At 42.5% G+C, this 26,451-nt stretch overlaps 1 protein-coding gene across 1 annotated transcript in view; it reads left to right on the forward strand.

Annotated features, from left to right (window-relative positions):
* sdc3 (syndecan 3) overlaps positions 1 to 25,913 on the forward strand; it is a 50,645-nt gene extending 24,732 nt beyond the window's left edge. Inside the window, exons 2-5 of the mRNA XM_044138655.1 lie at positions 10,850 to 10,943; positions 15,285 to 16,078; positions 19,441 to 19,615; positions 22,731 to 25,913. Of these exons, the coding sequence (XP_043994590.1) occupies positions 10,850 to 10,943; positions 15,285 to 16,078; positions 19,441 to 19,615; positions 22,731 to 22,897 (1,230 nt within the window). The 3' untranslated portion in view covers positions 22,898 to 25,913. The remainder of the gene's footprint in view (positions 1 to 10,849; positions 10,944 to 15,284; positions 16,079 to 19,440; positions 19,616 to 22,730) is intronic.
* Positions 25,914 to 26,451: the final 538 nt, after the last annotated feature.

The following is a 26,451-nucleotide window of genomic DNA, read 5'->3' on the forward strand; positions in this document are numbered from 1 at the left end:
CCTCTGTATCTCCCTCACATCTTGTCCTACCCAACAGTGTTAGCGCCTAGCTTGGCTGCCTGCCCAGCTGGTTAGAAAGACACGAAGCAAGAAAAAAAAAACTGAGGAGATGGAGGGAGATTAGAGGTTGTTGCTGACGGGGTCAGGGAACCACTCTGGAAAGAAAAGATGGGCGTGGAGCGAGACCAGCAGTAAATAGGCTGCATGGCTTCCTGTAAGCGTTCGAGTGGCTGCGGGGAGCTTGTGCCAAAGAGTTCAAGCGTTTCCAGGTAAAGAGATGGGCAAACTCTGTGTCTCTTATCAGCGTGGCTCAGACCGCTCTGGAGAGGAGCAGCCACATAGACGGCTGTGAATCAGCAGCTGCTTTACGGAGCCTATTCTCTCCTCCTACAGCGAATTAAGCTGCTGGGATGCTCGAAATACGCCCCCCCCCAACCATCATTTTACCCCCCTCTTTATGCGATTCTCTTTTCTAAACGTTCAGCCGCATGATAATTATTGTTTTAAGCAGAGCTGTCAGCTGCGTCTGTGGAAAAAGTTTGACATTCAGCAACGGCCTTCAGACAGGACGCTCACAAGGACGCAGAATACTTTTATTGCAGCAGTAATACAGATCGGCTTCGCTCACATGAGGCTCTAGAGACAACCTGAACAAGCTCGACACAGACTCTCAATAGGCGGACGTAAATTATTCATTTTTACACACATACTGGGGAATATTAGCTGGGAGAAAGTGGCCGAATGGGGAGGGGATTTGGGGGTTCTTATAGTAATAAAGTTGTGTCATCAGCATATTTGATTGTGCACAAAGCCAAAAGGTCCTGTGATTCCACCTTCTGTAAATATAAACATTAAATTTTAATAAAAACTTTATTAAGTTTTCTGTTTTTCTTTCTCCTTCTGAAATGCTGCATAGTTTTAGCTTTACAAGAAACGAAACAAATGGCAGTTAAAAACAGAAACTGCTCATGTTTTCTTGGCCTTAGCCGGTCGGAAAGAATCAAATCTGTGCTGCGTTTTGCAAAGGATTAAGATACACTAGGTTGTGTTTACATGCTTACCTTTAGATATAAATGATCAGAAGAGGCATCCTATCTTTAATTAATTGGGTTCAATTTGGACCTGTTCTAACTCTTTACCTGTTCACAAAGTTTGTCATTATGGGGATATTAAAGTCATATTTCCAGAAACACATTATTGAGATCAGAGACTGACGTTGACAAGTGTGAAAATTGAATTGGAGGGGTCAGTCCTAAATGGTTCTCATAAATTCAACTTGGAGAAATAAATATACATGCTTTGGGCTCCATAAATCTCCTGACAGTGACGTAAACGCATTAGATTTGTTCATCATATCACATTTCATTTCTCCTCCTGACCGATGCATATCAGCTCTCAGAAAGGAAATCTGCAACTTTTGGTTTCATTTGATGCAGCAGTTTAACCTCTCGGTTTTTAAACGGTTGCAACAAAATCATTCTTTGTGACTTCTGCTTGTGCCTCTACTTTGCAAATCTAAGCCTTTATGCCACACAAGTCAAAAACCGAGAGAGCGCACAAGAAGCGGCACAGTCAACACGAGCGCCTGGTGGAGCCACCTGCAGTAGTGGCACATTAGACATTTATATTTGTGCTGAATATACAACTATATTCAGTACAAATATAAATATAGATTGGCTTTGATTGGGGAAAAAAACATTTCATCCCAGTAGCTTCAATGCAAGCGCGTGTTTTTCTACAAATCAATTAGGATGAAAAACTTTGCAGTAAATCTGAGGAGAGTGTCTAGAGTGGCTGATGATTGATATTTAATATCAGTGCCTGGAGCTATAAATGACACATTCTTGGGATCTTGGGTTATAATAATCTTCAGGATTTCATTTTTTTCTGCCTCACTTCATGGTGCGGTTCATATACCGAACAGAAACAGTTGAATTTTCACAAGGTTAGCTTGTAGAAACAGATAAAGTTGAGCCCAAACTTCTTAAAGAGGAGATTAATTCAGACCAATCACACAGCTGCTACTACTGCACAGCAAAGTGTTGACAAGTTTTGGCCCTAAAGTCGCTACAATTTTCCATCGCATTATTATTAAGTTAAAGATTTTGTTAATGATAAAGTGAGGAAAAGTCTTAATAGCCCCACCTCGCACTTGTTGCTGCACACTGTCAGTCAACTGCCTGAAAGAAGGCATTTAAGAAAATAATACAACACAAACCAAGTATGGAGCACACCTACAACTTTTTTTTAGAAAAGTGAAACTGGGTTAATGTTGCTCACTTATTGCACCGTGAGAATCTCATCCTGGTCCAGACTGATATTTGTCCGTTTTCCGAAGGGGGGCGGTGATGAATGGACGTGACCTCGGTGTCTTTCACCGTCTTTGTCTCGCTTGTTTCCTTTTACTGCTGTGGCTGCAGTAAACGGGGGGGATAGATAGAGGAGTCACAGATGGTGGCGGAGAGAAGAGGGAGTGTTTAAATTATTCTTCACAGCTTGAAAGCTCAAACGTGCCGTGGCAGTCAGGAAAACTCATCCCAGTGCAATCTCGCATATTAAAACCCACATTTAGCGATTATTTCTCCAACGAAGGAGCAGAATCGCCTGCGTTTTCGTCAGATTACAATCCAGCCTCTCGGGTTACGGACGAATGCATTTGAAGTCGATCGCGCTGAAGCTACCTTTCTGAGCTGCTGCAGCCTGGAGATCTGAGCTGAAGTTAGGCAGACCGAGCAGAAATGCAAGCAAAGAAATCATTTTTGGGTCATGCTGATCTGCCAGCTGCTCCTTTTAACAGCACAAGGATTTCAGTGTGTGTGTGTGTGTGTGTGTGTCTCTCTGAATGCACATAAATACTGTAGCTCTGCCGCCTATTCTTATCTCACTTCCTGATATCACAGAAATAGTTGTGCGGCACAGACACCCTTATTGTTTTCCACAGACAAAACACACCTTGATCTCTCTCTCTCTATTTCCCCCCTCCTTTGATTCTTTAGTTGTGGCGCAGATTGGGCCCTGTGAATAATAATGTGTGTGAAAATGCAGAAATGTCAGCCCAGGTATGTAATCCAGCCTCTGCAGCTGTAAAACAAGCTGACAAACACTATCTGTCGGATCAGTTTTGCAGTGAAGTGCCTGATGTCAGCTTCAGATCATGTTTCCATCCGAGTCACTGCAAATGCTGCGACGATCCTTTGGAGGGAAAACAGGAGCGAATTAGAAGAAAACAAAAACCCCAAAACTGAATTAAGCTCAGAAATTTTCACTTTTGAAAGGTGATACATTTGAAGTATTTTAGTTAGTTTTGACTTTCATAAGCTGTAAGCCATAAACATAAAAAATAAGTTGATAGTAAACTGGATTCATTAACAATTCACAAAAATAATTGAATGAAATGTGGTTGACAGAATCATGGGAAAGACTGGAAAAGCCATAAATGGTTATTAATGAAGAAGCTGGTTGTTTTATAGAGTGTCATATTAATGAAAAGTTGGGTGGAAGAAAAAAGTGTGGCAACTAAAGGATTAAAAGCAACTGGAATAAGTGATGAAAAAATTACTCAAAGTTCAATAAGCTTTAATTTCCAAAGAATATGTAACAGTGAAACTGGAAAGATATTTTAAATATTCAAAATAAATAAACAAATATAAGTAAAATGGATTATGAAGGCGCCCTTCAAAACATATTAATCAATAGGCTCAGACAAGGAAAACAGCCAAAAACAGCAATATAGGACTTTGTGTAAAAAAACAAAACAAAAAAAACTTTCTGTTGAGTCAAATGTTTGCAGCATTTGACAAAATGCTGACTTTTCAACAAAAGTAAAGGGAAGCCTCTGTTCAGAGATCAAACAAACTACACAAACAAACAAGCATGCTGATGAAAAACATTGTGCTCATTTTAGTTTATCATGCGATCAATTCATTTATTGCTCATTGTGACAGTCTTACTTTAGGTCCATTTCATCCACAGCAGTTTCTTATTTTAAACTGTGGATGTTGGAATCAGCTTCAACACTCGAGTCTCAGATGACGAATCTCTAGTGGACGTGCATTACTAATATGCAACTCTTAACTACACAGGTTGATGTTGCATGTGTTTTATGCGTTTTTAGAAGTGTAAGTAATGTTCTCCAATAAATCTCCCCTCTGTGTTTATTAAACCATGTGTAGATTCTGCCTCGTTGCTCTGTTTGACCGGCACCATTCGCTCTGCTCGAATGGGACGTTTACAGCCGGTCTGAACAACAGACGGCAAGTACGAACCAGACGCCACCTAGTCGACGGTACAGCTGGACTGTTGCTCATTGTTTGAAGTCTGGCGTAAAGTTTCCGCAGCCTATGATGACTTACTGAGTCATGTCGTCTGTTGCTGTTGGTTCATTCAAGTCAAAGTCAGAACAATCACTTGTCTGGACATTCAGGACGAGCTTTATGGAGATTCTTCCTGCATTTTCCATTTGGGACAATCTTCCTAAAATATCTGCTTTAATGACTTTGCTCTCATTGTTCTTGACAGGCCGGGAAATAGTCCTGACCTTAACCGTTGTCAAGAGGAAGATGAGAGAAATCAGAGTCAACAATTCAGACAAACTGAAGGATGTTATGGAAGAAAAATTAGCTTTCGCAACCCCAGCAGAATCACAAGATGGTCACCCAAGTGCCACGCAGCTTGGCAGCTGTAAAGCACGCAAAAAAGGGAGCCCTGAACAGACAGCTTCTCTTTCTCCGTTTGCCTTCTCTCTTCACGGAAAAAAATATAAACATAATTAGAAATTCCAAGGTCCCCAGATTGTTTTAAAACCGACTCCAGCTGGCACCGCGCGCCTTACAGTGGCGCTGCCTCAAACGACGCCAAAAAAGCGGGACTGCATCCATCCGCTCCCCCAAATCCAGCTGAATACGGTTGTCATCTTACAGTCTCCTTTTATAACCAGTGGGGAAGAAAACGGGGCAGCAGCAGAGGGAAAATCGAGGGCAACGTTGGGATGATTTTGGCCCTGGGTTATAAGGAGCTCGTCGAGTCTTGTTGCGGTTAGTTAGCTTTGAGGACCCAGGCTGAATGTGGAAGGGGGGGAAATGCCGAGCTGGAGCCCCTGAAGTTGACATCTGATTGTAAATACATGACGAGCAAAACCTGTGATTACTCCCATGCAGGGACACACACACACACACACACACACACACACACACCTCCACCCACTCCCACACAGACTGTAATTACATACAGTGACGCACTCCTGCCCACCATTCCATGAGTTCACACATACTGACGCATAAATTAAACATGTCCATGCACAGACTGTGATTATAATTTACTATTAACTGTGGAGATAAACATAGCAAACTCTAGCTATAGCTGCAGTCGTGTCCTAGAGGGGACTTGAGCATAAACGGGGCCCACAGGGTTGAGCTGCGGAGCCACTTTGTGGGCGGGGTGTGTTTATTTAACCATGAGTGTGTGTGTTTGTTTGTTTTTTTTGCTATTTTTTTGGAGTCACGCTGAATTTAGTGGGCTACCCTTGAGATAAGAAACGGAGTTTAAGATGAAAGGAAAACGGGGTGAGGACAGGGATACGCTGGCACGGAGTCTGCGGATCCAAGGAGAAGGCGAAGGGAGGCCTGGGGGGCAGGAACAGGCAGAAAGCAGCTATGGTGGTGTTTTTCTTTTTAGGTTGTCTATTTGATGTTGCATAACACCTTTTTCTTGTGTGGTTAATACTCCTATATATGTGTGAGAGTGTGTGTCTGCTGCTCCGCTTGTGTGCGTCTGCTAGCTTCTCACGGGAAGATGGGGAATTTCTGTGAAAGGCAAAGGTTGCCCATAGCAACGGTCTTCATTGTAAAACCTTGGAATACGGCGCTCACACGCGAGCGCACCCTCTCCCGCGCCGTGCTCGCTCGCTCGCTCGCACCGAGGCGTCTTTCCACCGTTTTTCTGCACTTTTTCAGGGTCTGACATCAGCGGACCTTCACACACACACACACACACACACACACACACACACACACACGCAATCTCACGCTCGGCCTTCATGCTCTGTCCGCGTGCCAAACAACTCCAAGTCAATTTCATTTTCATGAGGTACATATAGCGTCTCATCTTTACCTCACGCTGCGACGTGATGGACTGAGATGCTCAGGTTTCCAGATTCCATTATGCTTTTATTGGCTTTTAAGGGCATCGAGTTTCCTGTGTCTGGAGCCGGGGAGGAGCTTGTGTGTGTGTGTGTGTTGGTACAATTAGTATCACACAGGCTGGAGAAAACAGCTCTGTGGGGCCTCAGGATGGGCTTAAGATTGCTGAGGAGATAAGTTTGCTACGGTCAGATTTATAGGTTTTTCTTCTTTCTTTTTTTTTTTCCCCCCCCCCAATACCAGCAGCAAAAACTGAGACTTCAGATTTATCTTTTTCAGTCCTGGAGCAATGTACCACTTAATGTTTATTGAGATAGATCCGGGATGAGCATTTCCAGAGTGCAGTAGCAGGAAGCAAAAGTGATCATTCTCCTTATATCTTATGCTCCATATAGTATGCAGCTTTAATGTGAAACTAAACATATTCATGTGAAGCTGGAATTACAGAAAAAGGTGAATCTGGAGGGCATCAACTCACATGGACACACAGTTTTCAGATTATTTGTAAAAAAATAAATAAATAAAATTCATAAGACTTTGTTTCATGTGTCTTATTATCTAATTCAACAGCATATTTCACACCAAAATTTCACACAACGCCGTGTTAAGTCCCGCTTCTGCACCAAGTCACACTGCTCGTGGTTTCCTGCCGGACATTTTGGGAATACACTGCAGTCATTTCATTTGATGATGGAGAACACGGAGACCAAAAGACAAGCGAGGAACGGACGTCAGCATGACCGCAACCCAGAATTTCCCACTGCCAGCACAGTTCCTCCTGTGTTTAAAGTGTGAATCGGCCAAGATTTGGAGGCAAGCTGAGGATAATGCATTCAGAGATGAAAGAACAGTGGTGAGGCTGATCGCTGGTTCAGCTGCATTCTTCAAACAGAATAGCTCCTTTCTAACCACGGACTTCTTTTATAAAATGGGCATGGCTTCATTTATTTATTTATTTATTGATGTTCCGCATTGTTTTGTGGATTACAGTTTAAGAGCCAGGTAGGCGATCATTTGCGCATTTAAACTGAAACGTACAGAGAAACCAAAGACAGAAATGAAAGCCCTCTGATGGACTGTTTGGATCACTATTGAACTGATCCAAAAGCTGATTAAGTCAAGTTTAAAAATACATTTGGGCTGTACAAGGTTTCCCCCAGAAAACTTGGTAGGCCCAGTGGTTGGGCACTAGGGCAAAAAATGCAAACATAAAAAAAAAAAACTTAAGTAAATAATTAGCCTGGTGGGGGCAGAAGTAAAGCCTGGTGGCCTGCCAGGCTTATAAAACACTGGGGGAAACTGTTTCCTCTTTTACCAACTACAGATGAAGTTTAATCATGAATTAAAATGGCGGCGCAAGTTCACTAGTGAAAGGCTTGGAGTGTGACATCAAAACTAGTCAGGGTGTGTTTTAACACTTTGTGATAAAATAGCATGAAGTACTTAAAGTGGTGATGGAGCCATTATCTGGTAACCATTAGACGTCCTCTTTATGGAAAGGACTTTGATATGTTGCATCTTGTTTCCAGTTTTACAGATTAGATATATCGGAAAGTGGAGCCATAGATGATCCTTAAAGGCCTCCAAAACCTAACCTGATGTCCAAGACGTTTTAAAATGTGGGATTAACTAAGTTTACCCTATAACTCAACAGCTTGTAGGGGGGGGAACAAAAGCACCTATTTAGCAGAAATAGTTTGAAGTAGTTTGTTTTCCATCCGATTTTTACCTGCAACATCACTTTGAATGCAGTCTCTAGCTTTGTTCTGATTAATTCGGTGTTGCAGAAAAGATTATTTTTGCCTATCGTCAGGTCTGTTTCTCAGATGCGCTGGTGTAAATCTGGGCTTGCTAATCTACATCATGACCTCTTTGGCGTTGCGCTCCACAGTTTGTTTCAGATTTGCCTGCTAAAGGACGTCGTTTCTACTTCAAATGAAACGCACTCCTGCGTTTTAAAGAGGCGCTCACACTTCCTGATGATCAATTTCGTTTTATTATCAGCATGTGGCTTGAATCCGAGGGAAGCAGAAAGGGTGTACTTTCTTTTTCCTTTGTGCCTTTCCAGACTTTGCTCACAGTGTTTGTCTTCTATGTTTCATTATTCTGAAAACATTTGAGGTAAAAAACTACATTCACATTTAATCTACCGACCTTTACAGTACGGATGGAAAACACAGGCGTTTTCCTTGTTCAAAGTTAATTTAAAAGTTTTGATTCGTAAAGTTTGAAAGCCGGGACAATCCTCATTTCCATAAAGCTCCTCTCTGCAAACTCAGCACTACAAGAACACGTTCACAGGGATAATAAATAAGAAGATGCATGAGTTTAACTCTTTTGTAATTATAATCGCACTGTTTTCTGTGCTCGAAGAAAATGTATAGAAACCAGAAACCCTGTTTTTAAAAAGCTTTTGGGTATAATGGAAACGTGGAGGTGGTTCAAGTGCCTGAAAGCTGTAGTTCAGAGCGATTTGACGGCAAACGCCTTCCTGCATACCGATACAGATCTGCTAATGACAATCTTTTTGACGACGAAAACAACCGCAATAAAGCCGCCTCGACACAGACTGCTGCGTTTTGTTGCCAGGTGAGGTTTCCCTTTTGCGCCTCGGCTCGTGTTGTGACAAAGTGCACGCGTTGGCGACGGCGGTATCGGTTGACCCTCTGATGAGAAAAGCCTCTGAGCGCTGAAGGGTGTGTTAAATATCGCAGGGATCTGGGATTAAGGTCATGAGAAAGAGAGGGAGATGAATGAGGATGAAGGGAGGAGGGGATCGACCTCGTAGTGTTTGGAAATACGAGGTCGTTCGCTTTAGAGATTCAGATATCTGGGCGATCCTCGATTGCCCCCTGCGTGACCCCAGGCGGGGCGCCGGCTTCGCCCCCATCGACTCCGACAAACAAACCTGGATTAAGGTGGAGGGGTAGGAGGTGCCGGGGATTCGGTGAAACGATTCAGACTGAATGTAATCTCCAATGTACAGCAGGTTTTTTTGTTTTTGTTTTGTCTTTCTACAGTCTTCAGCTGACTATTGACAAAGCAAAGAATATGTCATGTTTTCCAGCTTATGGAGTAAAAACATCTGTTGGTTTCTTTTTTTTAGTTTGCAGACCCAATAAGTTGATATGAAATTGTGCATTTTTTCTGTTGGTCTTATTCTCCTTTTGACAAATTGCCTTGAAATTTGTAAAAAAAAAAAAAATAATAATTATTTTAGCAATAATTAAATTTTGATCATTAGACACTCGTTTCGGACACTTTTAGTGCTGAACAGTCCCGGTGTTGTATCTACTGTGAAGGGGCTAAAGACTCTCTTCTTGCTCACTTAGTTGGTTGATTAACTTATTGATTAACTGTGCAGCAAGAAAATATGTCTCATACCTTGGTCTTTTTGCTGCTGTTCCCTGTTTTAAGGGGATTTACTGCAAGCACAGCCATTTCCCCTCCAAACACCGTCACAAATCTTTTTTTATGCATATTTCAGGTCAGCCAGTCCTTTTTTTAATTCAGCCCAGAGAAATATGTTGAACACTGACCTTTTTTATCCCATTGGAAATTAGCCCCATTAGATCAGCCCCGACAAACTCTCAGCCATATTCAGACACCATTACTTCATGTCAGCATGTCCAAAAAGCACAATTTTCAGTTTTAAAAAAAAATGTTTTGCTTGTAGGGAGCTTTTCATACCTGCTCAGAAAATGTAGGATTAGGATTCATTTTCAATATTCTACTCATAGGTTCCTGTTATAAAATTTGGCTATGCAATAACTACCGATGGGAGGTCACTTGGAGTTTTTTTTTACTTTAATTAATCTCATCTTGACCAAGTCGATGAAATGTAAAGTGAAATTGAATTGTATGTGTGAGATTTAAGCAATTTCATGACTACAAATCTAGAAATAATGACCTGTAACAAACATACATGCAGCTATTTGGTAAATAGGAAAAGCTTGTTTATTTGAGTGAAATAAGCTTAGAATAGAACAAAATGGTGTTTTGTTGGTATGAAAAGGAGTTTAAAAAACGAGGGGCAAATCGATCCAATGCATTTCCAAACTAAAACACAGGGTTATTCCCATAAAATATCCTTCCTGTAAACATTTTTTTTTTTAAATGAATTTGAACATTAAGCTAAAAGTACCAGTAACTTTGAGCCAGATTTCTCTGGCAACTTTGTGTGAATTCTGATAATGCGTAGTTCAGACATGGAAATGTTGAACTTTGCAATTTGACAGAAAGCAAATCCTACATTCTCTAACATTTTACCCTCTAAAAGAAATTAACTCACCCCACTTCCCTCCCCATCCCCATTAATGTATATTGAAAAATTGCCAACCTCAGAAGTTAATTGCAGTCCCGTCCTTTGGTGCTTTGCAGTCTGAGCATCACTTACAAGCAGAGACTAACTAAACCCCCCCACTGCCCTCTACCCCCCAGAAAAAGCTTTGATGTTTCCCTGCCAGAATCCCAGCTTTAGATCAACTCATTAACTATGCTCCTCCAGAGAGCCACAGACTGACAGATGTTGCCCCGTCCAGCATAATGCAGCCTGCACCTCCTCTCAGACAGCTGCACGCATGTCTGTGTGTGTGGACGCAATCTGCCAGAGTGGTTCCTCTTTCGAGTGAACTGACGAGCGGCTCGGCCCTCCGTGACGAACAGCTCTAATCTTTGCCATTTGCACCTCCCTCTCTCTGTCCCTCCGACAGGCGCAGAAGTGGCCTCAACCCGCCGATGACGAAGGCTCGACGAGAGACGACTTTTACGATGACGAGGACCTCTACTCGGGCTCCGGCTCTGGCTGTAAGTGTGTCTGTGTTGGTGTTGTTGCGAGTGACGGGTTGCGCACTCGCGCCCCGGCTCTTTCGAACCCCGACAGTTGCTTCGTTTCAATCTGCTGACCCCCGAAGCCTCCAGCCCACCCCCGACCCAGACCTCCTCACCGTCTCTGCCGCACACAGACAGGCCTCCTCACAAACATGCATTCACTCTTCTTGAACTGCTCCACATTCCAATGCTGTGTGTTTATGGAGATTTTATGTGATAAAATCAACACAAGGTAGTGCATAATTGTGAAGATTAAAGGGAATTCTGGTTTTGATCAACTGGAATGGCTTTAGAAGTCGCCTAATTAGGAAGTAAAGTCCAGTCATGCTTTATGTAAAGAAAAAAAAACCCAAAACTTGACAGACCAGCAGAGGGGTTGGGTGTTTGGGTACCTGTTAATGAGGATGATAAATGCTGCCCTGGGTCACTCTGCTTCAGTTCTGTGCAACCAGCTGCAAATATTTGTTTCTGGTTCTAAACAAGAAAGATAGCTCTCAAAAGATTATAAAACTACACAAAAGAAGTATTGATTTAAAAGAAAAAGACCTGTTCCTAAGATTTTATTGCAGAATTAAGTTTGAAAATAACAAGCGTGAAATTCTTTGAAGGCTTTCCAGCAATCAGACCCTTGTTATAGGAGCTGAGCAGTTTTGTTTCCTCGTTCCCACTGGTAGATTGAACATTTATTGTTGATGTGGAGCTCAAAAGCTCTTTTGATGTTGGAAAGCCTCCTTGCCATCACCCTAATCTTTGGCTCTCTCCTCAGATTACCTGTCAGATTTAAGACAGGACTCTTGCTGGGTCACTCCAACATAGTCCAACAAACCACGTTTTTCAAATGAAAAGAAAACTTTAAACCCAAATCTGCTACAGATATGAATAATTTTTGGGTTTTTGCAAAGATGCAAATGAAGATATCATTAAGAGGATTTTCAAAAGAGTGTCAGTCAGTCCAAATGGAGTGGAGAGATCATTTACTCTTCCTCTGTAGCGTGGCAGTAAAAGATTGATGGACCAATATCGTTCTTTGAATCAATATTTGGGGACTGTTGATGTAAGAAACATAGAATAATGTTTTGGTCAGATTAGAACAAAATTTAGCAACTACAGTTACCTAACAATCCCAATCATCCCATAAAGGAAGCAGCATCATGCTTCGAAGATGCTTTTCTTCAGAAAATCTGTTAAAGGTTACAAAAGACATCAGATTGGGTTAGAGGTTCACTTCCCAGCAAGACAGAAACACTAAACCTTCAGAGTTATAATAGAAATAAAAATCAGAACTCATTCACAGAATCTTTGGCAATCTTTGGATAGTCAGACGCTCTCCTTGTAGTCAGACTGAGGTTGACTTGTTTTGAAAGGAAGAATAGAGAGAAATGACAGTCTTTAGATGTGTAAAGCTGGTTGAGACATACCCCAAAGGACCTGCAGTTGTAGCTACAGCACAAGCTGCTTCTACAAGATATCGACTCAGGGGGCTGAATACAAATGTGCCTCACCCTTCCCGACGAAACGCGCTGAAGTTTTTGATCCTAACGTGAAAAAAAAAAGTGAGGTTCTTCCACGGATGTTTGTCTCATCAAGTGGGTTAGGATGCAGGGGGGGAAAAAAAAACAACTCAACCAACCGCTGACCCGGGGGTCGATTCCCAGAGATCTTCTTTGCTCTAATCAGATTACAGTCCGCACAGATTAGACAATCACACGCAACTATCTGCCAGCGCGCGCCGTCCCCAGCGCTGCTAGCCTGCGTGTTTGGGAATTACCTGCTTAACGTAAATCGGGTCGCTGTAACTCGGCCTGATTTTCTGATCTGGCCTCCGAAGCTTCTTCGCATCGAGTGTGACTCATTGAGGGCCGCCCTCAGTTAAGGCGCTGCGCTGGCGGGTGAGCGTGAAATAAATTACAATTCGGGGCAGTGGAGAACGGCAGAGGCAAATTGCTTTATCTAAAACCGTGATATAGAGTTGAACCTTTCCAAAGAAAAGGGTTCGCTTTTAACAGACAGAAGCGCGTTTAATGTCTGCTTCTGCTGTTTCAGTGGAGGCATTCTGTGGCTTCTGATACATTAAACATAAGACGCATTGTCGGAGTCCGTTTTCCGATATGGTCTGCAGCTCCTCTGACAGCCTTCGTGTCTTTGTGTCTGCAAATTCAATTTGCTTCTCTTTCAACCCAAGGAGCTTCACTGCTATAACCGAATGAAAGGCAGAGTAATGGTATTATGAGCCACAGCTCTGCTCATCTCCTCTCCTGCTGAAAATGCACTTTATGTATATAAACGGCATTCAACTCTCTTTAGAGCTCTCCGTGCACTCCAGCTGACCAAAACAAATGTTTTTAAGCAACAAAACCTCATCCTTTTTTCCATTTCTGATCAGGACGACAAAAGGAAAGTTTGGTGTTTTCAATCTATTTCTCTCAGCGCCTTCTGCTCTGCAGCTTTTTACCCCGGCTGAACTCACTGTTTGAGTCCCGTTCACCTGCTCCTGACAGGCAGCTAAATAATAGGGGGGAAATAATGACATTGGGGCTGTGACTCCTGTGTCAAAGTCATCATTTTACTCTTAAGTGATTTGACAACACAAACACCTCCCTGTAGTGCTGGTGGCATTAAGTGCAGCGACATTTTAAATGAGCAAAAGCAGAAAGGCAAACACACTTGTGTTCTCAAGTAAAAGGGGAAAGTTTGCTAGAAACGTGCCTATAAAATGTATTTCCCCGACCTTTGACCTTGGATGTTTGACCCTTCTGGTTGCTTTTTATTTTCAAAAAATAAAAAAAAGCGCTCTCGCATGTAGATTTTGTTGGGGATATGAGAACGCGATATGACTCGGGAACTGAAACCGCATGCATCGTCTGAGACATTTTAGGTGCTGCTGTCGATTTGATTTTTTTTTTTTTTTTAAAAGCTTGCTTGCACTTGAAACCTGCAAGCAAGGTTTTGTCCAAAATGTGTTCAAGTGGAATTTGAGATGCAAACACAGCATCCTTTACAATTATTTGAAGATTTAATAAAAAGCCTTAAAATAAATGCTTGTTATGGAAACTACTGAGGCATGACCTTAAATGTCGCACTTAGTGGTGTAAAAATAATAATAAAAAAAGATTGATTTACTTTCTAGAGCTTTACACATCTGTTCAAGGAATGTTTGGAAAAACTACTTGCGCCCTTACAGATTTTATGTTGTTGTTTTTCCTTTTCTGCCACACTCGCCTGTTTCAGATTTTGAAATAAATGTTAATACCAGACAAATATAGCATGGTGAAATCAAAAACGATTGATTCTTTAAGAGAAAAAGATGATCTAAACTAATCTGACCCTTTTTATAAATAAAGTAAAACCAACAACTCTGATCAAGCTTTTGATGTAATCTGTCTTTTGCATTTCTGTGGAGCAATTCTAGAGCACAGTTTTGTAAAATGTTATTTATTCAGTCACATTGGATGGCGTTACAGTATAAATGATCTTTGTGCGGACTTTGACAGGACGACTCCAAACTCTTGGTTTTATTTATTTTGAGCCATTTAGAGTTGGACTTTCTGGGTCCCTAACCAGATGAAACGGGAATCACGCCTTCCTAAAAGTTTAACTTACCCCGGGTAAATCAAGGATGTTGTATTTTAGCAAAAGTGAATCTTTGTGTTTTGTTTGGTCAGCAGCAGTGGTCTTCTGTCCCATGAAGCTTTGACGATGGAGATCAGGATTTCCCATCTCTGACCTGTTCATCTCTGTTTTGTTTTGACTGAATGTTGGCCAAGTCTGCAGACGAGACGCAAGACACAACAAAGCACAGATCCTCCTAATTCCCGTTACACGCCATCAGTGTCTTACCTCAAAGACGTTGATGGTGTGCTACCAGAACCTGATTTACTTACACAACACATTCTTCCCTCACCAAATAAATGGAATGATCTTGAGAAAATATTCTGTAAATCATCATATCATGCCCGGAAATGTTTTCAAAGTACAACAAAATTATTCTTTATAATAGAAAAAAAAACCTCCCTAAACTTCCAGAATTTTTTTTTATTGACACTTTTATTTTGACATTTACCAGCGTTTACAAGTTTTTACTTCCATAGTTTCCAACTCACTATGTTTCAGACAAAAAATGCGAATAAAAGATGTGTATTTGCAAAGTACGAGGAAAATAAAATGTTTCTAAACTTTAAATGACAGAAATATTTCATTTCTGAGGTTGCATTTCAAATTTACATCCAGCTGCTTCCCTCCGTAAACCTGAGTAGAGGAAGTGGTTTCATTTGCATGTCTGTCTCTAATTCTTTTATTTCCTCTTTTCTCCTCGTCTAGCCTCTGACATCGGCGTGAGGCCGACGACATCTGGCGTGACCTTCACCACGGAGGAGCCCATCCTCTTCTCCACCACCCAGGCGACAAGCCCCGCCCCCTCAGCCTCACCTGCGGCCGAGCCCAGCTCCAGCCCGGAGGATGTCGTCTCCACCGTGTTCCCCACCGAAGCCGACGGAGAGAGCGGCATCTACGTGGAGATGGAGAGGGAGAGGGAAAAAGAGAAGGAGCTGGAGAGAGAGAGAGAGAGACAGATGGAAAGGGAAAGAGAAAGAGAGCGGATCAGAGAGATTGAAAGAGAGAGGGAACGCGAGAGAGAGCGGGAGAGAGAGAGGGAGCGGGAGAGAGAGCGGGAGAGGCAGAGAGAGCGGGAGCTGGAGAGGCAGAGGGAGCTGGAGAGAATCCGGTCGGCTCAGACCACCGCAGCCCCCCGCTCGCCCGCCGCCTTCCCCGTGTCCACCACCGGCCTGACGACCAGCGCCGTGGAGACCGCAGGACCCTCTGCTGGCTCAGACGACCTGCTCGGCCCGGACGAAGGCGAGGAGGACGTGTACCTGTCGCCGGAGCCCACCTCGGTTTACCCCGGCTTCGACATGGAAACCACCACAGATTACGATTACGACACGCCCACCACAGCGGAGACCACACCCGAGCCCACGACAGCCGCGCCCACCACCACAGCTGCGACCACCGCCAGGACCAGAGTCCCCTTCAGGCCCCGGGTCCCGGCGTCGAGGACCACTCAGGGCGTCCCGACGGAGAGAACGACCCGCCCACAGCCGCCCGCAACCACACAGGTGGGGAACAGTTTGGATTATTCATCTGTAATCCTCTAGATTGCAGTTTTGCTACCAACAAAAGTAGCAAAACTTTTGTTTTTGCTACAAAAGATTACAAAAGGCTGTAATTTTTTTGTCAGATGACAGCCACTAATTTTTGTTTTATTTGTACTTTATGTGTTTTGGATCCAACATAAAGTAGTTCATGAATGTGTAAAGAAAAGGATTCATCTGCACAGATTTGTATTTTACAAATATAAATATGTGCATTCTACGTTTAGTATAGACTCGACTTAGAGTTTACACTGAACTACAGACATTATTGGCAGTTTGAAGGAGAAAAATTAAATGTTCAAGTTATTTTACTTAAATAACTCCAAGTGATAGTTATTTAACTTATAACTGTGTGGTTGCTATTACTGATGAGTAGAGGTCCCAATCTAACATCTTCAGTTACATTCTTTTCAAAATGTTGTAAGAAAACATATTTATTGTTAGACTTTAACTATTACTTCATGTTCTACTTAGAAACTAATAAACCTTCTTAGAATTTATACTTTTTATTTTATTGGCTAGTTTTTAATATGCTCCAAAATTCAGTTTTATGGTGTAGCGTTAAAGCATGCAGTAAAACCTCCGTTCTCCCCTAAATGATGCTGCTTTTACGTTCCTGCTCGTGCATCCGGCCGCTGTGGTTCACTTTACAACTTCTGGATCTGTTAATCGGTGCCTTTAATGTAATGAGAGCTGAACAGTGGTTGCATTGGTGCAGCTTGATGAGCTGGGTGGGAGGAAAATGCAACCGCAACTCCAGTCTGAGGACGTTCAAATTACCAAAGTGTCAGTCGGGCTGTGCAGGCTGCTGGTTTCAATGATCGCCAACCCTTATTGTTCTCTTCGCTCTCCTGGGGCTCGGCCACGCTGGAGGAACATTTCTGATCACTGATAAACGGCAACAAACGTCTCAAAATGTAGAGAAACGGAAGCTGACCACAGATATTTCGGCAGGCGGCCAGCAGGAGGACAAAGTGACTTAGTAAGTCAGCCGACGCTGGCAGGATCAGAGCAGAGATCCAACAACCAACAGCTGAACTTTGCGGAGCGAGTAAAGGGCAAATGAAATGACTAGCAAGCAATCCTGATCATGGAAATGGGACGGAAAAACCACTAAATCCATACAGAAACACAGATGTTTCTGGCTATTTCAGGATATACACCAATAAAAAGAAAAGCTGTAATTGTTCCACCTTGGATCTTACTCCACAATAACCGTTTCCCAAATCTAACCAAACCATGAAGCTAAGTTCATCCCAGGTTAAACTCAAGCTGTGATCAACAAGTCATGATCAACAGTTACATTAACCGCGCGCTACAACCTCAACACGTTTGCATTTCTTTTCAGATTCTGTTGTTGAAGTATGATTTATAGTGAAATATATCATTTTGTATCCGCCTCACCGCACCTATATGCACTCACTCCCACCTGATGCTAATGTTGGCTAAGCTCTGCACTGGTGGTGACGACATCATCCAGTCCTATAATCCCCTGGAGGAGATGGTGCATAAAACCTTCTTCTTGGTGACACCAAGTGTTTTTCTTTCAGCTACATGTGAGATGAAGAAATGGGTTAGTGATACTTTTTCAACTGAAAAGAGAATACAGTGAACCCTCGGTATAACGCGGTTCACCTTTCACTGCTTTGCGGAGTTGTTTGTGCAGTTCCCCCCCATCCCCACAGTTCATTGTGTTCTGCATCCTGATTGGCTAAACAGTCTCCGCTCTTCTTCTCTTCCTGTGTGCCAATAACGTTACGGTATTTAAATATACGTAATACAGCATGGCAACTTTTGGCAAATGTTTTTACCCAGAAGAAAAAAAAAGAGTGACAGCAACTACCGATAACTATGTTCTTCTCTCGAAAAAAACCCCACAGGCTTTAGAAGAAAAAGACACTAGAGAGCGGAGTGAGGCCGCAGCGTCACAGTAAAAGTCCCAATTTGTCCAACTGTACTTCGTATTGATGACTACAATGATTATTTTACTGTAGTTATTTGTAAGAAAGCGTTCTATTTGTTAAAAAAAAATGCTTAGGACTGAAAACAGTTTTTGTTCTTTGGTTTCAATATAGAGTATTTAATTATGCTGTATAATAATTGTAAAAAGTAAAGCCAACTACTTCACGGATTTTGCCTGTCACGGGTTACCTTTGGAACCTCAACCACCCGCGAAAAACGAGGGTTCGCTGTAATTGCTAGCACATTTGCCCATCTTTGATAACGAGTTTCTTAATTCTGTTGATAGACGTCAAAGATTCACCTGCAGTGCAGCAAAAAAAATACGCTGAAAATGTGTTTATTTAAACAACAGATTAGGGCGCAGTTTTTATTAGAATTGAACTTTGTGTAATAAAATATGCATCTGAAAACACTGTGACTTTGATGTCAAAGTCCAGACTGTGGCAGAACCAGAAGAGAGAGGCTCACAGAGAAATACCCCATATCAAATCCGACTCAAAAATGGCTAAACGTTTGAGTCTCCATGTTAATGCAAAAGACAGTTTACTAACATTTGAAAGCAATGGTTTTACTTCTCCTACTGCAAAATGACATTGTGTTACTCTAGCATAAAAAAATAAAATAATACACTGGAGTTTGTAGGCTATAACATAGCAAAATGTAAAGAAAACATGCAATATTTTTGTGAGGCAGTGTGTGTGTGTGACCATGTAGAGTCGCTAGGAATGTGTACGGCAGTAGGAGTGTGTGAGTTTTTGATTGACAAAAAGCCCTGCAATGCTAATGGTTGTAGCGATAGATGAACATGTGGCTCATTTATAAGTGTCAGAAGATAATTTATCCAGATCAGGCTTTGGGTAAACAGCCAATATCTGTTAATGAGATCTCTTCATTGGTTTTGACAGTGATCAAATAGCCCTTATCTGTGGTTCCTATTGAGCCATTTCCCAGTGAACATCATTAGATAAAGTTTAAGAACAAGCGATGGATCCAAAGCGGTTTTGACATGTTTCTGTAGTTCACCCTGTGCAAAGTTCTGACCTTCAATCTGCGTGCAGAACACCACCGTTCCTCTGATTCAATCTGTTCGTTTCCAGCAGCATCACGCATTTATACTTGACGGCTTCTCCGCGTCGCGATTAAGCTGCAACATTTTATGAAGTGTGTATGTTTGTTTGACAACAAGCCACTTTTTCTCCTGTTCAAGACACACAGAGACTCTTTGTTTGCAAATGCCAGCGTGTGTCATGGAAAAAAAACTTTTGCTGCGGCTCGGTTTCTGGGCAGCGACTCTGCGGAACGAATTTAATTACATCAAATTCAAAATGTCCTGTTAAGGTTTTCCTTCTCCGTCTTCGACTTAGGAGGGAAGCAACGAGGTGGGAGCCGCAGGCCCGACCGGAGACTCTGAGATCAGCAAGGATCGCCGGAATAATCTCGGCTTAATGCCCGACTTCAGCGGGAACACGGTGGACAGTGGCAGCTCTGCTGCCCAGCTGCCACAGAAGAACATCCTGGAGAGGAAAGAGGTCCTAATAGGTGAGTAAGAGATAAATCGCCTGTTTAGAAGAGCAGAAATCGCTCCCACGTTGCCTCCTGGATTCTTTTTCTGCTTCTTTCCGGGGGGCTACTAAGAAGAACTAGCATTCCCGTAACTTTCACATAGATCAGATTGATCACCATGCCGCTTAGCCCCATTTGATCCACTGAGAACGAGAAATCCTCCTGTTGGGTTCGGCAACCTCTTTTCACCCCCCCCACTGTTTTTCTCACCTTCTTTTTCCTTTGGGCAAATCTAATTTCTTTCCAAGCGTCCCCCACTTCTTTTTTTTTTTTTTTTTTTTTTTTTTACTTCTTCTTACCCCAAAGAGCTGCTGTAGAAAATGAGGGAGCAGCCATCTCGCCTGACCTGACTGGCTCTCTGTCTCTCCTTCAGCTCTTCTGATTGGTGGACTGCTGGCGGTGGTTTTTGCTGATTTCCTGGTCGTTGGTAAAGAGCAGGAGGCAACAGATTTTAGATTAGACTGTGCGCTAGACGTAGAGCTGTGTTTATGATTAGTTTTTTGCCTTTTTTGTAGTGAAAGAGAAATTGATGCTGCTTGATCTGGGCATGTCCATCTTGTTGGGACTTGTTCCTGAGATGGTCCCAGTGGCTCCGCTGAACTTATTGCTCCAACTAATGAAACCCAGGCTGGCTCCTCCTCGCCGTTTACAATCAGGCATTATTATGGCTTGGGAGCTTGGTGGATAAATTAGTGTTGTGGTGGTCTCATGTTCAGCTTTAGCCAAAGTTCGGATTAAAAACCACAAAATGTTTCACTCCAGAAACAGATAAATGTCTCTATATTTGTAAGATAACTATTTAATTTAAATGGTTTCTGTTCTAACATCAACAGCAAAGTTAGAGTTGAATTATTCTCCTTCTGGTCAGAATATCTCATGCGCACTCCTGCTTTTAAAAAGAACTCGGAGCACAAGTCAGAGTTTCTATGCAAGAAAAAGTTAATTTATGTCACACTTTTTACGGATAAGAATCACAAAGTGCTTCAAGGAATAAAACGTCACAGCGAAATGATTCAACTAACATAAACGAATGAAATTGCTGAAAAGAGACGGATAAAAACAAACACGGCAAGGAAACTACGGAAAACAGTCAAATCAAAGCTCTATTGAAATGTTTCTATTAATAAAAGGGCCTTCAGGTGTTTTTCCATAATAAGATAATAATAGTGTTTATGTGGCAAATAGACACAGGATGTTTGTTTCACAGTCCTGAGAGCCATCGATTCTCCTACATTGAATATCTAATGCGGGGGACAGGCAGTAACCTTTGACCTGTTGATGTTAGTTTCAGCAGAGCAAACGCATAGGAGCTTGGCCATCTAAGCAGGGTTCATATGTATACATACACCCACAGTAATGGTTGACCCTTAGCAAGTTCCACTTTAACCACAGCCTTTTTGTTGCTACTGAGAAGCTTGCGGTGTAATTCTGGCTGAATAGTGGACCACTTCTCTTCACTGGTAGAGTTTATTTAAACTGGTTGATTTCCAGGCACTGGCGATGCTTTGACGCACGAACCACAAACTGTCAGCGTGGTGTTGGTTGGAAGTTTAATACTGGCCCTCGTTATCTCTCCATAAACAAGTTTTGATGTGTTTGGGATTGTCGTCCTTTTGGACGCGGCACTGTGTTTAAGTTTTTCTTGTCGGTATCTGACATTAAATGGGTTAGCATGTTTGACAACAACACAAGAACCACCTAATGCTGAAACCCATCATAACCCCAGCTCAAGAGTTGAAGTATTAGCTTCCCTCAAGGAGAGGCCCAAAGTCAGAGGAGTCTAAGAACCAGAGAGGTTTTTCATCGAAAGACGAGGATTATGTCAAGATTAGGCTTTGAGAACGCTGTGCTAGCTGTTAGACATGTTGGTAGCATCATGCTACCGCTGTCTTTCACCACTACAGCTATGTGATGCTTCTCCAACTGCAGTCTTCATTCACTTGACTCGGATGTTTTGGAGCAGGGATGCATCTAGAAACTGCAGGACAGGGACAGGGGCTCTTTAGACCCCTGCGGAACATGGTGGAACCCTAAACACAGCTAGTTGTTTTAATGGGACAATGATCCCGAGCAAACATCAGAACTGGTTTTGAAATGGATAAAGGAGGCTAATATTAGACTTCTGAAATGGCCCTGACTTTAATCCTGTTGAAAATTTGTGGACCACACTTAAGAGCTGCATCTGTGGCAGGAAACCAACCAGTTTACGTGAGCTCTAGAGAGTTTCTGATTATAAGAGAAGCTTGCTGACGTCCAACTGACTGAGAGACATTTATCCAAGTGTTAGTGAGGGTGTTCAATCTGGGTTTGACGCTTCTGGATGAGAGAGGATCAAATATGGTCCAGATTTATAAAAAAAAAACAAACAAAAAAAAACAAACACCTTGGACACTGAATTATAAGCTGTTAATCACATACCAACCTCAATCTGATCAGCCACCCATGGTGTACAACAATCGTTTGTTACGACCATAAGTAGACAATAAAGAGAGCTAGTTTTGGTGCAATTGACAATTGCATTTTTTTTTTAGTCTTGTGACGCCCACTAAGTCATGCCGCCCTAGGCAAAAAACCCTCTACATAAACGATTACAAATATAACCTTGACTTTACAAGGTTTCACAGAGACCTGACCTTACTAGCAACAACATACGAGTCACTGGACATCAGCTAGATTCTCTTCCATTTTCCTTCAAAATAACAAATTATTTTCATCTTTGGCCTGGACTCAAATCATTAATAACAAGAAAGTTTCTGATTGTCGTCGACCAGAAACTGATTTGTCGCTCTTAGCAACAGCTTGGTGACGTGAGGAGCTACAGGTGGAGGAATTAACACCAGCCCCATTAAGTTCAGCTACTCCTCGCAGCTCTGCAGAGATGCAATTTAGCACAGAGCTGTTGCAGCGGAGTGTGTCTGCTGGCACACCCAGGCTCATCAGTTTCCACTTAGCAGAAGGTGATTGTGATGCTGTGGTAGATCTGCTGTGCTGTCAGAGCAGCGTAGGCTCAGTAGGTGCAGCTTTCAAGTCTGAAATTACAGATCTGTTTCTTTTCTTCTCTCTCTTTTTTTTTTTGTTTTTTTTGTTTTAGCTGTGATCGTGGGAGGCGTGGTGGGCGCCTTGTTCGCCGCTTTCCTGGTGATGCTGCTGGTGTACAGGATGAAGAAGAAGGACGAGGGCAGCTACACGCTGGAGGAACCCAAACAAGCCACGGTCACCTACCAGAAACCCGACAAGCAGGAGGAGTTTTACGCATAACCCCTGGATGCCGGGGAGTCGCACCTCACACCGGGCTGGGGGCGGGGGAGAAAGAGTGAGAGAATAGTGAAAGATACTCTAAAGCGCTCCCCCTCCTCCTCTTCCTCCTTCTTCTTCTTCTTCTACTACTGCTACTATTACTAGCCCCTTCATCCCGCTCCTCCCCTCTTATCTCCAAAGCGTTTGAGAGCGCCTTCTCTCTGGGGACTTTCTTTTCAATGAAAACGACAAAATAAGGACAAAAAAAGGACAGAAAAATTCAAATATATTCAGAAAAAAAAGCAACATACACAAGATGTTTTTAAAGTAACTGTTGTTGTTAATATTCTGCAGATTCTCTTGTTCTGTATGTAAGGATATGATAATTTTGTAAGAAAAGCAACAAGAAAAAGACATTCTCCTAATCTCTGTTCTCCAGCACAAGCAAACAAAAACCCACCCCTTTCTGTTTTTATGGAGCAAATTAAAGAGAGAGGAGAGGAGGGGGGGCGCTAAGAAGAGCAAGCCACGACTTAACAGAAGGTGGGGCACGACTCTGCCCCTCGTTTCCCCTTCCCCTAAAACAAAAAATGAAAATCCCAAACACCGTGCGTCCGGTTGGCCGGGCAGAGTCCAGGGTCAAAGGTGAGAGGAAAGGTCTCTTTTGTGCCTTCCGTCCTTTTTTTAAAAAAGTTTTTGGTGCTCAAATATTCACACACTGACATGAACACAGGCATATGCACACACACACACACGTCTGCACACAGACACCGGAGTCTGCTGGAAGGTGGCTCTGACCTCTCGCTCGGCTCGGCCAACCAGAACATGCCGCGCCGTGTTTCAGTCACATCGAGCTGGTTGCCCCTCTGCTCCTCTGGGCTGTACAAAGACTAGTTATTAATAGTAATAATGATAATAATAATAATCAGTAATATATCAATGCTTCAGGGCTGGATGGTGAGGAATTATTGTGATAATTATAATAATAATAATAATAATAAAGCGGTAACAATAATGATGATGATAAAACTTAAACAGGAGGATGTTGTATTTAGCATTTAATGAAAAAAGATTAAAAAAAAGAAGTATATATGTAAATATCAGCGTATCCTTTCTGGCGTCACTAATCATCTGCATGATCTATTTTTATTTTATTTTTTAACCCATCACGTTCATCATCACCTTTAGACGAGCTGTGCTCTTGTCGCGTGCACGCACACACTCTGCACACACAGATACAAACTAGCTGCGCATTAGAAACAGGCCACACAGACTTTAAATCATATCATCCCAACACATTTCAGAGCCACTGTCGTCGTCACGGTGACCGAGCGAGGCCAGGTGGCGTCACTGATCAGTTATCAATCGGTTTGGTTCGTTTTGTGTATAAGCACAATTACGGCGCCTTGCAAAAGTATTCACACCCCATTCAATATTTTCCTGTTTTGTCATTTTACACAGGCGAACTTCTCTGTACCTTACTAGGATTTTAATTCCAGAGGACTTTCTTTCTTTTTACTCTTTCTTCAGCAATAGCTTTTTCTTCTTGTCACTTTTCCATAAAAGCTCTGTGAGAAGCTCCACTAATTCTTTATTTTTGACAGATTCCCATTTAGAGTCACCACAAGCCTCTTGGCTGCTTCCTCGATTAATGTTCTCGGCCAGTTGTGGTTTACCATCCACTCATAAAATACACGAAAGTTTAAGGCAGTAACGTAGCAAACAATGGTAAGAGTTTGATGGGTGTGAATATTCGTACAAGGCGCTGTGCACCTACAGTCTTTGTGTCATCCGGAAAACATCTGCCCTCTCGATCCGTCTGCATGCCTCGCTTTTTTTCTTTAGTTTTTGTCCCATCCACCGCTGATCGGCTCTTGGTTTGAGGATGGGAGATGTTCAGAAGTTGCTCCCATGTGCACTGAGTCAAAAAAAAAATAAATAAAAAAATCATTACATTTGTTGGTAAATTTTTGTTAATAAGAGCAAAAGTGATCAACCTTCACCCGCCGTGGGACCATTTTGAGGGGCAGACGATCGGGGATCCCGATCTAAGAGATTGTAACAATAACCACACACCAGTGCGTCTGGGCTAGTAGCTTCTCTTATACTCAGTACTGTAGATTTAAAAAAAAAAAAATGCATGGGAGTCAAAATTATACTTGTCTGACTGTACGGGTGGATTCCTGCGTGTGTGTGCGCGTGTGTGTATATTAAAAATTAAAGAGGGGTGCATTAAAGTTGGAATGTACTGTGGTTGAGAGTGTGTTTACCTACTCCAGCAGTTCTCACGCTCTTCCACAGATGGGTAGCACACCTCCTCCACTCCTGTGTGTTAAGTCACCTGCCACCCACCTTCACCAGTGTGTGCGTGGGCGTGTGTGTGTGTCTGCATCTAATCTGGACCCGCCACCTCGACTAAGCGTGTGTCACCTTGGTATTTCACAGCAGCTCTTGTGTACATGACACTAGCCTGTCCTGGTGTGTGTATGTGTGTGGGCGTGATTTGCATGTCTTTCATCTGCTCATTGCTGAATGTGGGGCCTCTCGTCCCTCAAAGTGGCTCTCACACATGCTGACTGTGTCTTCTCACTATCTGTCTGGCTCGTCTACCTGTCTGTCCGCCGTGGGACGGCTGGACAGACGAGGCGCCACTTTGTCACAGGCAGGAATGATCTAAACACGTACTGTCTTTTCTAAAGTGACTGTCAAAAAAAAAGTCGTGCGTTTGTACCCATCTAAGCCTGCGTAGCCAAATAATATGAGTGTGTGTATGCGTGTGTGTGAGGGAGAGACTAGAGATATTTGTGTATATGTGAGTCTGGGTGCGGATGTGCGCGTGTCTGTGTGAAGCCCAGTGGAGGCTACACTCCTCTATGTTTGCTGTTCCCATTCCTGTTTTTATACATTTGCATTTTTTTAAGGCTGAGTTTCTGTCATTGGCTGAGTGAGCGAGAGGAGGCGGATCCTCCACGCCACCGCCCTGTCACTAATCTGCCACTCTGTTCCAAATAAAAACCAACCTGATTGGGTAAATGTGTCCCCTCTCTTGTCTTTTTAATGTTACTGAGCCACATTTGAGTGGCAGTATATAACTTTTATGAATAATATACTTTTTTTTTTTTTTACATATTTTTTAAAACTGTCTTGACGGAATGGAATAAGTCGGATAACCTGGGAAAACCTTCTCCCAGTGTTGACTAGAAGCAATCAATCAGAGCCAGGAGGCGGGTCTTAGCGCTGTCAATCACTAATCCCTCTCATCCCCTCTGCTGCTGCTACAGTTTTGAATAAGTTATTTCTTTGCTAATAGCACATTGAGCAGTGGGTACATTAGGTTGATTGACAGCTCTAAGCCCCTCCTCCTGGCTCTTATTGGTTGTTTTATGTCGGGAGCAATAATAGTTCAGAGAAGAGCTAGAGAAGGTAAATCTTTTCACAGATTTATCTCCGCTCATTGTCACGACACAGTGACAGTTTTAATAAATGTGTAAAAACATAATAATTAAAAAAGTTACATATTGGAGCTTTAAAGGTGGATCTATAATCTACCCTAAAACCCCACTGTTTTAGTCTTG

The sequence above is a fragment of the Gambusia affinis genome, linkage group LG14, assembly GCF_019740435.1.
Source record: "Gambusia affinis linkage group LG14, SWU_Gaff_1.0, whole genome shotgun sequence".
NCBI lineage: Eukaryota > Metazoa > Chordata > Actinopteri > Cyprinodontiformes > Poeciliidae > Gambusia > Gambusia affinis.